The 12101-nt window shown below is 40.7% G+C and overlaps 1 protein-coding gene across 1 annotated transcript in view; it reads right to left on the bottom strand.

Moving 5' to 3' along the window:
- Positions 1 to 7361, bottom strand: part of ANKRD13C (ankyrin repeat domain 13C) — a 78580-nt gene extending 71219 nt beyond the window's left edge. The window contains exon 1 of the mRNA XM_079777111.1: positions 6585 to 7361. Within this exon, the coding sequence (XP_079633237.1) occupies positions 6585 to 7032 (448 nt within the window). The 5' untranslated portion in view covers positions 7033 to 7361. The remainder of the gene's footprint in view (positions 1 to 6584) is intronic.
- Positions 7362 to 12101: the final 4740 nt, after the last annotated feature.

Below are 12101 nucleotides of genomic sequence, written 5' to 3'. Positions count from 1 at the left end.
CCACCTCAGGTGATTGGGGAGGCTGAGCCACTGGCCCCTATAGATCACCTACCACACAAAGCCACTCCATCAACACAGGGAAGCAGCCAAAATATGGAGACAAAGAAACATGTCACAAATGAAAGAAATGGAGGAAAGCAAACTACTGGACATAGAGTTCAAAACCACATTTATAAGGTTACTCAAGAATCTTCTAAAAACCGCCGAGAAACTTGATGAGACTTCCGAGGAGCTTAGTGAGACCTTCAAGGACCTTAATGAGAATGCCAAAAAAAATGGAAAAGGACCAGTCAGAAATTAAGCATACACTGTCTGAAATAAAGAATATACAGAAATTCAACTGTAGATCACAAGACCCCAAGAATCAAACCAAAGATCTGAAATATGAGGAAACAAAAAACACCCAAACAGAAAAACAAAAAGAAAAAAGAATCCAAAAATATGAAGATAGTGTAAGGAGCCTCTGGGACAACTTTAAGCATACCAACATCCGAATTGTTGGGGTGCCAGAAGAAGAGAGAGAGCAAAATATTGAAAACCTATTGGAAGAAATAATGACAGAAAACTTTCCCTACCTGGTGAAAGAAATAGACTTACAAGTCCAGGAAGCGCAGAGAACCCCAAACAAGCGGAATCCAATGAGGACCACACCAAGACACATCATAATTAAAATGCCAAGGGCAAAAGACAAAGAGAGAATCTTGAAAGCAGCAAGAGAAAGACAGTTAGTTATCTACAAGGGAGCACCCATACGACTGTCAGCTGATTTCTCAACAGAAACTATGCAGGCCAGAAGGGAGTGGCAAGAAATATTCAAAGTGATGAACAGAGGACTGAAAGGTCCCAAGATTACTCTACCCAGCTAGGCTATCATTCAGAATTGAGGGTTATATAAAGAGCTTCACAGACAAGAAAAAGCTAAAGGAGTTCATCACCACCAAACCAGGATTATATGAAATGCTGAAGGGTATTCTTTAAGAAGAGAAAGAAGAAGAAAAAGGTAAAGATAAAAATTATGAACAACAAAATGACAACAAATGCATACCTACCAACAAGTGAATCTAAAAATCAAGTGAATAAAAAATCTGATGAACAGAATGGACTGATGAATATAATAGAATCAGGGGCATAGAAAGGGAGTGGACTGACAATTCTCAGAGGAAAAGGGGTGTGAGGGGTTCGGGAAGAGATTGGACAAAAATCTTACACCTATGAATGAAGACAGTGGCGGGGGGTAAGGGCATGGGGTGGGGTGGGGAATCAGGTGGAGGGGAGCTATGGGGGGGTGGGGAGAGGAACACCTGTAATAATCTGAAAAATAAAGATTTATTTAAAATAAAAATAAAAAATTTAACCCATGGACAGTCCTACTCTGTTGGAGATGCACATGGGGGAAGAGGTGAAAGATGGAAAGTCATATTCACATAGTCATTAAGATCAACTGGCCCTAGCTGGTTTAGCTCAGTGGTTAAGTTAAAGTGTCGGCCTATGGACTGAAGGGTTCAAGGGCACATTCCTCAGTTGCAGGCTCAATCCCCAGCCCTGGTCGGGTGTGTGCAGGAGGCAACTAATCTATGTTCCTCTCTCCCATTAATGTTTCTCTCTCTCTGTCTTTCCCCCTCCCTTCCACTCTCTCTAGAAATCAATGGAAAAATAGCCTCAAGTGAGGATTAACAAACAAACAAAAAAATGATCAACTGAATCAACCCAATAGATCAGCAGAGTTACAGGTTTCACCACCTTATCACCCTTGTCCCCAGCAACAGTATATAACACTTGAATGGATTATCTTGGGCCTCCAGAACCATTCTAAGGGAAAACAAGGTCTGCCTTTCAAAAACAAAGTTCAGAAAAGACTACAAAATGCGAGGAGAGCCCTAGCTGGTTTGGCTCAGTGGATAGAGCATTAGATCCAAAAATCATTGGCAAATGCCTGGGTTGCAGGCTCGATCTCCAGTAGGGGGCGTGCAGGAAGTAGCTGATCAATGATTCTCTCTCATCATTGATGTTTCTCTCTCTCTCTCCCTCTCCCTTCCTCTCTGAAATCAATAAAAATATTTAAAAAACAACAAAAACACGAGAACAGATATACAACTACCAGTGTTCTTTTTTAAAGATGTGCCATCATTATAATCCTCCTGGCTAAAATTGTTCACTTGAGGCTTAGTTCAAGACTTTTATTTTTTTTTTTGCCATGCAGTTTAACTTTATAGTCATTTCTTCTCATATAGACATATTATGCATTATTCTCTTGCATCACCTATCATAAAGATTTTAGTGGCAAAATAATATCAAAAGGGAATTTAAAGATTTCTAGAGAATAAATAATAGAATTGAAAAAAACTTACAAACACCAAACAGATTATCCTATTGCCTCAATTCTCAAACATATATTTTTAATCTTTCAAAATTAAAATGTTTCAAAATCCCTTATTGAAGACATCTGTCGGCTACCAGGCAGAGATATAACACATGTTAATTATTTCCTTATCATTTCAATGAGTTACCTGCATTTAGAAACTCTAAATTGAATTTTAACTTAAATTTGAAATCTACAATCACTTCAAGATTACACTACAACTCAGTAAAAATAAAAATTAACTGTATATAGAGAGGATGGCTTGTCACATGCCAGGCAATGTAATTAAAGGCAGTAGAAACTGCCAAATCTCTCAGAATAGATCAGAAATTGTTCACAATCTAGAAAAGACTGGTGTGAGCAATTTACATATCAATGACTTTCATCTTTCTGACACCTAAAAGCTTCTGACTAATGGCCAAGAGAAGGTGCTTAACTTCTAAGGATATGTAAGTAAATTAAGAAAAATAAATAAAATTACATGTTTAACAAATAGGAAGTGCACTCAAAATCAAGAAAGTCTTCGAGATCCAAAAAGCAGCAGCCATATAGGTTGCTTGGTGTAAAAAAAAAAAAGTCTTCGATATGCTTCACAAACATTCTCAATTCTAAAGGTGAAGAGGTAAAAACATGATGGTTTGTTTAACTACCATTAGCTAAAAGTGATTCAGGAAAATCTTAATAGTAAATGTAAAAAAAAAAGCTTATTTATACTTAAACTTTAATTCTATGCTAAAGAGAAAAGATAGAACAAGGATATAAAGTTTAATAAATCTGTGTACATGTAATGTAATGGATCTTTTTATCCACTCCAAAAACAGTTGTTACTAAACATACAATGAGTCACAATCGCTTGGTATATTTGAACATGGTATATACATGATTTAACTTAAATTTCAAGAGATTTGTTTGGATCCAAATACAGTAGACTTCAAAATAAGTGATGGCACCCTAACTGGTTTGGCTCAGTGGATAGAGCATCGGCCTGCGGACTGAAAGGTCCCAGGGTCGATTCCAGTAAAGGGCATGTACCTTGGTTGCGGGCACATCCCCAGTAGGAGGTGTGCAAGATGCAGCTGATCGATGTTTCTCTCTCATTGATGTTTCTAGCTCTCTATCCCTCTCCCTTCCTCTCTGTAAAAAAATCAATAAAATATATTAAAATAATAATAATAATAATAATAATTGATGGCTCAAAAAAAGCAATTCATATTCAACCAACATTTTACCACAAAAGAAAAAGCTCTATTTTTCCTTGTTCCTATTCAATTCAACAATAAAGAAGGAAGAATTTAAAAACCAGAGTTTCACTGAAAGAAGATGTTTAAGATTTTCACTTATTAACACACACTTAGTATGTACTATGTTTCAGGGACCATTCTAAGAACTTTATAAATGATGTTATATGAAGAATGGATACAGAAGTTAGGAATGTTTACCTGAAGATAAGGAGAACATGATAGCTCTTGTCAAATATCTAAATGACTATCAAGTGAACCAGGTAGCCCATTTAAATAAAAAAGATACAGAACAAGCAAGAGATTTGGGCTCTGTGAAAAACTATGAGAGCTCTCCAGTGGCAAAATCTCTCTACAAGTCTACTATAACCACTAAATGGGAAAATATATATTAAAGCACTTGGCTATAAACTGCCACATACACATTAGAATTAACTTCTTTGCAATATAGTGGGTCCTGATCAACAGAAATATTTACAAAGAGGTTGATCATGAGCTTTGGAGTTCACTTCTCATTTTTGCAACTTATCCTAAGTATGCAACTTTAGAAAACCTTCCTTTAAAATAAGGATAAAACTATCTGCTTTGCAAAGTAATTGTGAGAATTAAATCTGGTAATGTGTATAAACACTCAGTACAGTGCTGAAACACTCAATAAATTGTATCTATGATGATGACCACTATCATAATGTTGTGGAAGGAATCTCTACAGTGAATATAAAACTATGTGATATGGTGTGGTATGATTGTATGGCTCTGCTATGCACTGGTATGAGTATATGATTCTGCTATGCACTTATCATGTTACAACAATCCAAATATAATACATAGCTTGTTTCTGTTTGGGTGACATAAAAAGCATTTATCTTTTGTAATGTGAAAGGAAAAATATTCTAAAAATCTAAATAAAGTATCCAGGTTACTAAAAACGAAGCGTATAAATAACAAAATATAATGGGGAAATAATGCAGCTACAGAGAAAAAAAGGATTAAACAAGTAGCACATTAAATACAAACTAGTCTTCCTAGGAAACTCTACTGCAAGACATGAGAATACATATTGAAGGGGAAAAAACAATTACACTTTCCACAGGTATGTGAGCCACTGGTTACATTCATCAGAAATATCAACAAAATAATGGTAGCTAAATACAACGCAAACCTTTGGTATATCAAGGCAATTTAAAAAGTGAATTTCAGTGGGCTAAGGACAAGAACTTAGGAGTATTTAGGATTCCCATTACTTTGAACAGAAGTTATATTTTAACAAACCAACTTCTAAAGGTTGCATTATAGAATATGGAAGCCTAATAATCCTGCAATTCAGTACTATTTGTGATCAATCAAGAAAATCAGTTCTAACATACCATACTGTCCTACCTAGCCATATTCATCTAGCTCTTATTTGAAAAGGAATTAACTCTCAGAAGGAATCTTTTATGTTTTCAGGGATCTTTCTTTCAATGACAATGACCATAAAGTAAAACGTAGCTACTATGAAGACCAAATATGAGAAACCTCTTAGTAATTGACCAATAACCAGAACTAATAACTACAACATTTTTCCCACTAAACATTCTTTCCCAAAAAGTTAAAATATAATTACCATCAACAAACAAAATTATACTTGTTGCAACAATAATAAAATAAATAAATGTAGGAATGAAAAACTGGGTGCAGTTTTCAGGAACTTTTGGGGGGATTTGATTTATGATAAATGACAAGTAGTGGTATTATTATAACATCACTAAATTCAGAATAGAAGAGCAATTGTTAGAAAATTATACAACCAACAGAAATCTTACTTCACCTCAATTTCTGCCCTAATTTTAGATAAGAAGCCTTAGAGTCCAATGGAATTAAGGGAGCTTATTCCACAGGCAAGTATTTCATCAATGTGTTATATTATTTTGAGCACAGAGTTCAGTGTGTTCTAACTGAATGTATGCAATAGTCATGGTCAGTTAAAAACAAAGCTATCAACATTATTTGCCAACTACCCAGTTTAAATGGCCTATGAAATGTTGAAAACATCAATGTTTACATTCGTTTTCATTAATTTACTGTTGACTAGAGGTCAACTCAATCCCATTGTTTTTAGAACTAAAGAAAAAAGAATAAAAAAATCAGCTGATGAGTTAAGGTAAGGCAAAAAGTAGAAATAAAGTCCTTGAATAACAAATGATTCTACATTCTGTCATATAGGCTGTGATGAAGTTACTATGAAAAACCACAGTACTATTTTTAGTCACAGTCATCAAGATGAAATATTAATATGAGCAATTGCCTATCTAAAACAAGCAAAAAATTCAAAACTCCACTCCAGCAAAATGTTACCTACTCAGAAGTCACTTTACTTACTCTCGGTATCAGATGTCAACAAATTTAAACTGTGTGGCTTTCAAAAATCAAAGCACTTTATATTCCATCTTAAATGCAAAAATCAAGACACTTTGTATCAAATTTTCCTAAAAGCATTAAAAACAACAACAACAGAGAAGCCACCACCTGGCAGGTACCAATCACAACCAGTTGCAATCAAGTTGGCATCTGTACCTAGGTGATGAAGGTAGGTGGGCAATATCTGAATCCAACATCAAGACCCCCAAGGTGGGAGAGGAAAGAAAAGAAAACATAATTCCATAAACGAGGGAAGAAAGCCAGGATGGATGAGAGGCACCCAAAAATGTCTTAGCATCAAGCATCAACACACACTGAAGGCCGGTCTCAAAAGACAAACAAAACGGCTCCTGGCAGGAAACTTTGAAGTGGGCAGAGGAGGAAAACATTCCTTTGCACCCACAAGAACCAATCCCCGGACCACTGGGCAGGCTATCACTGAACCCGTCACGATCTACGGGCATCTGGCCCGGGTGGCGAGCCAAGGCCAGAAGGGTCTGCGGGAGGAGAGCCTAGGGTGGCAGAGGCCCGGGGAGGCACACCCTGGGCTCGGGGAGGGAGAAGGTGGAGGGGCGAGCACTCCTCACCGTGATTATCTTTCTGCCCGATATTGTGCGTGCGGATGAGAGAGGACAGCCTCCTCACGTCCCCCTTGAAGACGCACTCGTGCACGGGGTAGTGTGCGGGGGAGATGCCTCCGTCGGCGGCGACAGCCACGGGGTGGGTGCCCGTTAGAAGAGTCTGGGACGGGGAGGCGGCGGTGCCGGAGGAATTGTGCAGCGGCAGAGCCGGCGCGCCGGGAGCCGTGGAGGCGGCCGGGGCTGTCTTCAGCGGGAGCCGGTGGTGATGGTTACTGAAGATCTTGTGACAGGCTCTGCCGCCCTTGCCGCCGCCGCCGCCGCCGCCGACCCTGCCTCCGGTGAAGGTGCCGCCGAGGGCAGCCGCCGCTTCCTCATCCCCAGGCTCCAGCAGGTCCCCCTCTTCTTTGCTCGGCTTGTGGTCCCTCCGCAGAGAGCGGATCTTCTCTCCGGTCATCGCCGCCAGGGGCGGAGAGGAGGTCCGGGGGCCTCACCGCCGGCGGCGGAGTCGGCGCTGCGGCGGCACGAGGCGCTCAGAGCGGCGGCCGGGAGCCGCCAGCGCAGCAGGAACTCGCCGAGAGCCCCCGCGCCCCGGACGGACGCATCTCCCGCGGGAAGAGGAGCCGGCCCTCGGCTGGGTACGAGAGGGCGCGCGCTCGCTGGGGGGAGCTAGTGCTCAGGGACCCACGACACCACGATCCCGGCCCCCGTCGCGGCCAATGCCACCGCGGTCTCAGCCCGAAAAACAGGGCACGGCCATCTTCCTCTGGCTTCTCTCGCGAGAGCTCCCCCGGGAAGGGGTGGGGGGAGGGGGGCGGGGGGAGAGAAAGGAAACACCGCGACAGGTGAGCGGCGCGCTCCCGCCCCCGCGCTGTCTGTGGCCGGAGAGGGCGGCGGGGCGGCGGCACCTGCTGGGCGCCGCGCTTCTGCCTCGAGCTGGACTTGCTGAATTAGAAGACCCGTCGCTCCCGGTGGCCGCACTTCTCGCGGAGGTTCTGATGCATCTTGTCAACCAGGACGTAAACCCTCCGACCTCCAGGCTTCCCGCGGAGCGCAGGCTGACGCCCCTGCACACAGGATGTGATGTCATGGAGATGCACAGGACACTCATTCACTAAACATTTACTAAGCATCTACTGCGTGCCGTGCACTGAGCTGGTACATTTCTAAAATGCCACCCCTGGCGGGAAGGAGCTCGGTAGAGGAAGAAAGAGAGTCGAGCACATTGGGTTCTGTCTTGAACTGCACGAGGAATGAAGCGGATGCGGGGAGTTAGGTTGGACACACACACACACACACACACACACACACGCCCAAAGAAGCAGCACATTGTAGAGTTGGAGTGTCAGAAAAGTCACTATTGAAGAGGTTAGGGGCTGACCTTGGAAAACAGGCCATTCAGCAGAAGGGGAGAGGTAGGTCACTCAAATATTTGTTGATGAATCAATTTCGGGCAGGCGTCAGAGTCTAAGTGTGGATAGTGGAGGCTGGAGATTGGCAAACATAATTGTGTAACTGGAATCACTGGACTAGTTCAGGACCAATCTCGGCCCAGCGTAAAATTCTAAAAGAACTTTTAAGTCTGACATCCATAAAGCCTGACAAAATGACTAAATCTATGGGCACTGGAGTGGAGGGAAGTTAGCAAAATGCCCTAAAGACCTTACCTGTTTATCTCTCCAAAGTCTCACTCACTCTGACAACTGCTTCTCTCAAATCTCTTCCCTTAATTTTTATCACCACCTCCTCCCTACTACCCCTCCCCCCTCTCACCCCGGACACCCCCCCCCCCAAAAAAAAAAAAAAAACTAAAATAAACCTCTGTGGGAACTAGCCTCTCTTCCTCCTCCCCCAACACTCAGGTTTACACCTCCCATCTTCTTTCATATCTATTCAAATCAATCTCTTTCTTCCCTTCTTCCTTTTTTTATTTTTTTTAAATTTTGGTGGGGGGAATGGATGTTGTTCCAATTATGTTTAAGCATTACCCAATCAGCACTTCAAAGAACCCTACTCAGAAAGCAAGAGAGATTGAACACATTCATATATACAAGAACATTTGGTTCTTCCACAATAGCCAATACTTATTGTTAACTCTAAACCAGGCAGTATGTTTGGCACTTTATGTATTATCTCCTTGTGATAAGTATCATTTTTAATCTTCATTTGACAGTTGAAAAAACTTGTCCAGTGTCTCAGTGCTAGAATGCAACACAGTCAAGTATGATTCCAGAGCTAGAGAAATAAGAAAGGGTCAGATCATGTAGGTCTCCCTATGTCATCTTAAATGTTTAGACTTTATCCTAAAAGAAATGGATAGCTTTTAGGGATGTTAAACAGGGGAGTAGCATGATGAGTTTTGCCTTTTAGAAAAGCCACTCACTCATACTTTAGAAAAGTATGTATTCAGAATAGATTACAAGGGGCTTCTCTAGAAAGAGGGAAACAGAAGAATGCATAAATAAAAAATAATAATGCGTTAATACCTATAATAATAAAGGGGTAATATGCTAGTTAGACTGGATGTCCTTCTGGACAAAGCCGGGGCCGGAAGGAAGCCAGTCCGGGTCCCGGATGCCAGAGGGAAGCCGGTGCTGGCAGCCAGGGAAAGGAAGGCCTACTCTTGCATGAATTTCATGCATTGGGCCTCTAGTTTGAATATAAAAGTCTAGACAATATATACATCACACAGGGTGAACAGTGAGTATTTCTGGAAGATGGAATTGTTAAATCACGTATTCCCTGCATTGCTTGAATTTCTTTTTATAAAGAGAAAGTATTACATTTTATTAATTATAAATATAATAAAATTTTGAAGAAGCATGAAGTAATTCAGGTAATGAGAGATTTTGAGAGCATGAACCAAGTTGTCTATCTACCATTATTTCCATAAAGTATCACTGAATCCAGAATTTAAAAGTACCTTATTAGTGGCTGCCCCTCATGGACAGGTGTGGAAACTACTAAGGGGCCTCCCAATAAAATTAAACACTATAGACATCATAAATATATTCAGCCCTTTTAAGAGTTCCACAATATAAAAGGGAAAATAATATAGAAATGTAAGATTGTAATACATTGTGAAAAATACAAAAATTGAAATTAAACTATATGAGATCCTGATACAATATAGAAGAGAGAATTATTTTTTTTAATATATTTTATTGATTTTTTTTACAGAGAGGAAGGAAGAAGGATAGAGAGTTAGAAACATCGATGAGAGAGAAACATCAATCAGCTGCCTCCTGCACACCTCCTACCGGGGATGTGCCCGCAACAAAGGTACATGATGCCCTTGACTGGAATCGAACCTGGGATCCCTCAGTCTGCAGGCTGATGCTCTATCCACTGAGCCAAACCGGTTAGGCGAAGAGAGAATTATTCATTATATCTGGAGGAAATGAAAGTCAAGTGATCAGGAAATCTTTCAGAAGATAATGTTCAGGCTATGTTTTAAAGAATATATAGGAGCTGGCTAATTGGGCAAGGGGAAAAGATATTATAGGTAATAATAGCTATCACTTATGGAGAGCTCTCCATGTGTCAGGCATTGTGCCAAGCAAGTTTCAGTAACTATTTGATTTAATCCCCACAACAAGTCTTTGGGGTACTTATTGTCCCCATTTTACAGCTGAGGCACAGAAAGTGACCATTCAGCTGATGAGTAGAGGTAAAGAGAATAGGGTATATAAATATAGCATGATATTAAGAATCATTGGAGTACAGTATGTGGTGGCAGGAAAAGTGATGGTAAATAAGACAAAAAAGAAAAGCTGGGCTAGATTACAAATAGCAACCATGTATGTTAGTGGGAGGAGGAACAAACTTTCCTCTCCCTTCAAGGTTCTTCTGGCTGCCCTAAATAGACATGAGACAGATTAGCAAGAGAAAATAACCATACGTAATACCTACATATGTATGGGAACTTCGCATACAAGAGTCAGAGACCCCACAGCCATGAGAGTTTCAGAGACAGAAAGGGTGATTAAAGTACAAAAGACATCCTGAGCTAGGGATGAAGTAAGGTTCCTTGAGGCTTCAAAGGATCATTGCAGGATGGTAAGAAAATTTGACTTCTAGTAAAAAGACGTTTGCCTTGCCCTATAGATAGATCAAAAAAAAGTTGTCTCTAATGGGCAAGGTCTCTAATTTAAATTCTCCTATGTAATTAAGGGAGATGGGCAGAAGTTTCTCTTGAGCCTGAAGTTAAAGTTGCCTTTAGCTCAAGACATTCTGCTTACCACAGAGGCACATCTTCACCTGACTCATTCTGGACCCCCCACCCTAGGCAATATAGAGTTTTCAAAGGATTTTAAACATAGTAAACACAGGAGCACATTTAATCACCATAATGTACAATCAACCCATATCGTAAAGATATGAGATTTTGCCAGTCTTTTCAGCTTCACCTCCTACCACAATGTGAAATTCATTCTTTATCCTAACCAATGCAATCTGCTGACAGTCCCTGACCTTTTCTCATGCCTCCTCCATACCTTTGTACATGCTGTTCCATATGTCCCAAACTCACTTCTATTTCATTCACCCAGATACCTCCTTCAGTCTGTCTAAAACGTGTTCAAATTTTATCTCTCCTTAACACCAGGTATTTTTTAAAACTTGGTATAGAATTCAGGGATCCAGGAAATTACATCAAACTAAACCTCTAAATAATAATTCAGCACATCCTATTATAAATGTAGGCCACAAACCACATAGTATTAGCAATACCTATGCTTTTGCAACCAGAAGAAACCACAGGTATTTCCGTATCACATTACAGTTGCTGCAGGTAACCCAAAATATCATTCACATTCATTGCTACCTCAAAATTATGTTAATAATTATGCCCACCACTAGATCTTGTTGTTCAATGAGTTAATCAAGAAGCACATATATTACTAAGTCACAAATTTGTTTTTTAAAAAATATTTCAATAGCTTTTAAATACACTGTTTCCTTTGTTAATCCAAAGTATTGTATGCATTTAAAAACATTGTTCTGAAAATGGGTCCCTAGGCTTCACCATACTGCCAGAGAGATCCAAACAAAAGTTGGTAACTCCTTCTTAGGAGTCCTGAATGACACCTGCCCTTCCCTGCCCTTCCCTGCCCTTCTCTCCTATCCAACACCCCATCATTCTGAGTAAGGTGCCCCTCCTTTGCCTTCTTTCTCATTTCCCATTTAACTTTTGCATCCCTCTTTGATATTCTTGTCTGCTTCCCTAACTAGTCCTTTGAGCTCTTTAAGTATTGGAACTATGTTTATCACTGCTGTATGCTCAGTACCTTGCAGATAGTGACATAGTGCTTAATAGTAATAATAAAGTCATAGAATTAATCAAACATCCTACATAATAAAATGGTAATATGTAAATTACCATCACTCCGCTACGCCCACGATTGGGCCAGCAGGAGGCGCAGGGGGCAGGACTCAGGGTGGCCGGGGTAGCTGATTGGGCCAGCAGGACGCTGAGCTCCCGGCGCCACTGGCGCTGCGAGCTCAGCGTCTATGTCATGGCTGCGC

Source organism: Cnephaeus nilssonii (assembly GCF_951640355.1).
Source record: "Cnephaeus nilssonii genome assembly, chromosome: 7".
Lineage (NCBI taxonomy): Eukaryota > Metazoa > Chordata > Mammalia > Chiroptera > Vespertilionidae > Cnephaeus > Cnephaeus nilssonii.
The sequence above is the reverse complement of the archived record's forward strand: the minus strand, read 5'-3'. Positions and strand labels throughout refer to the sequence as shown.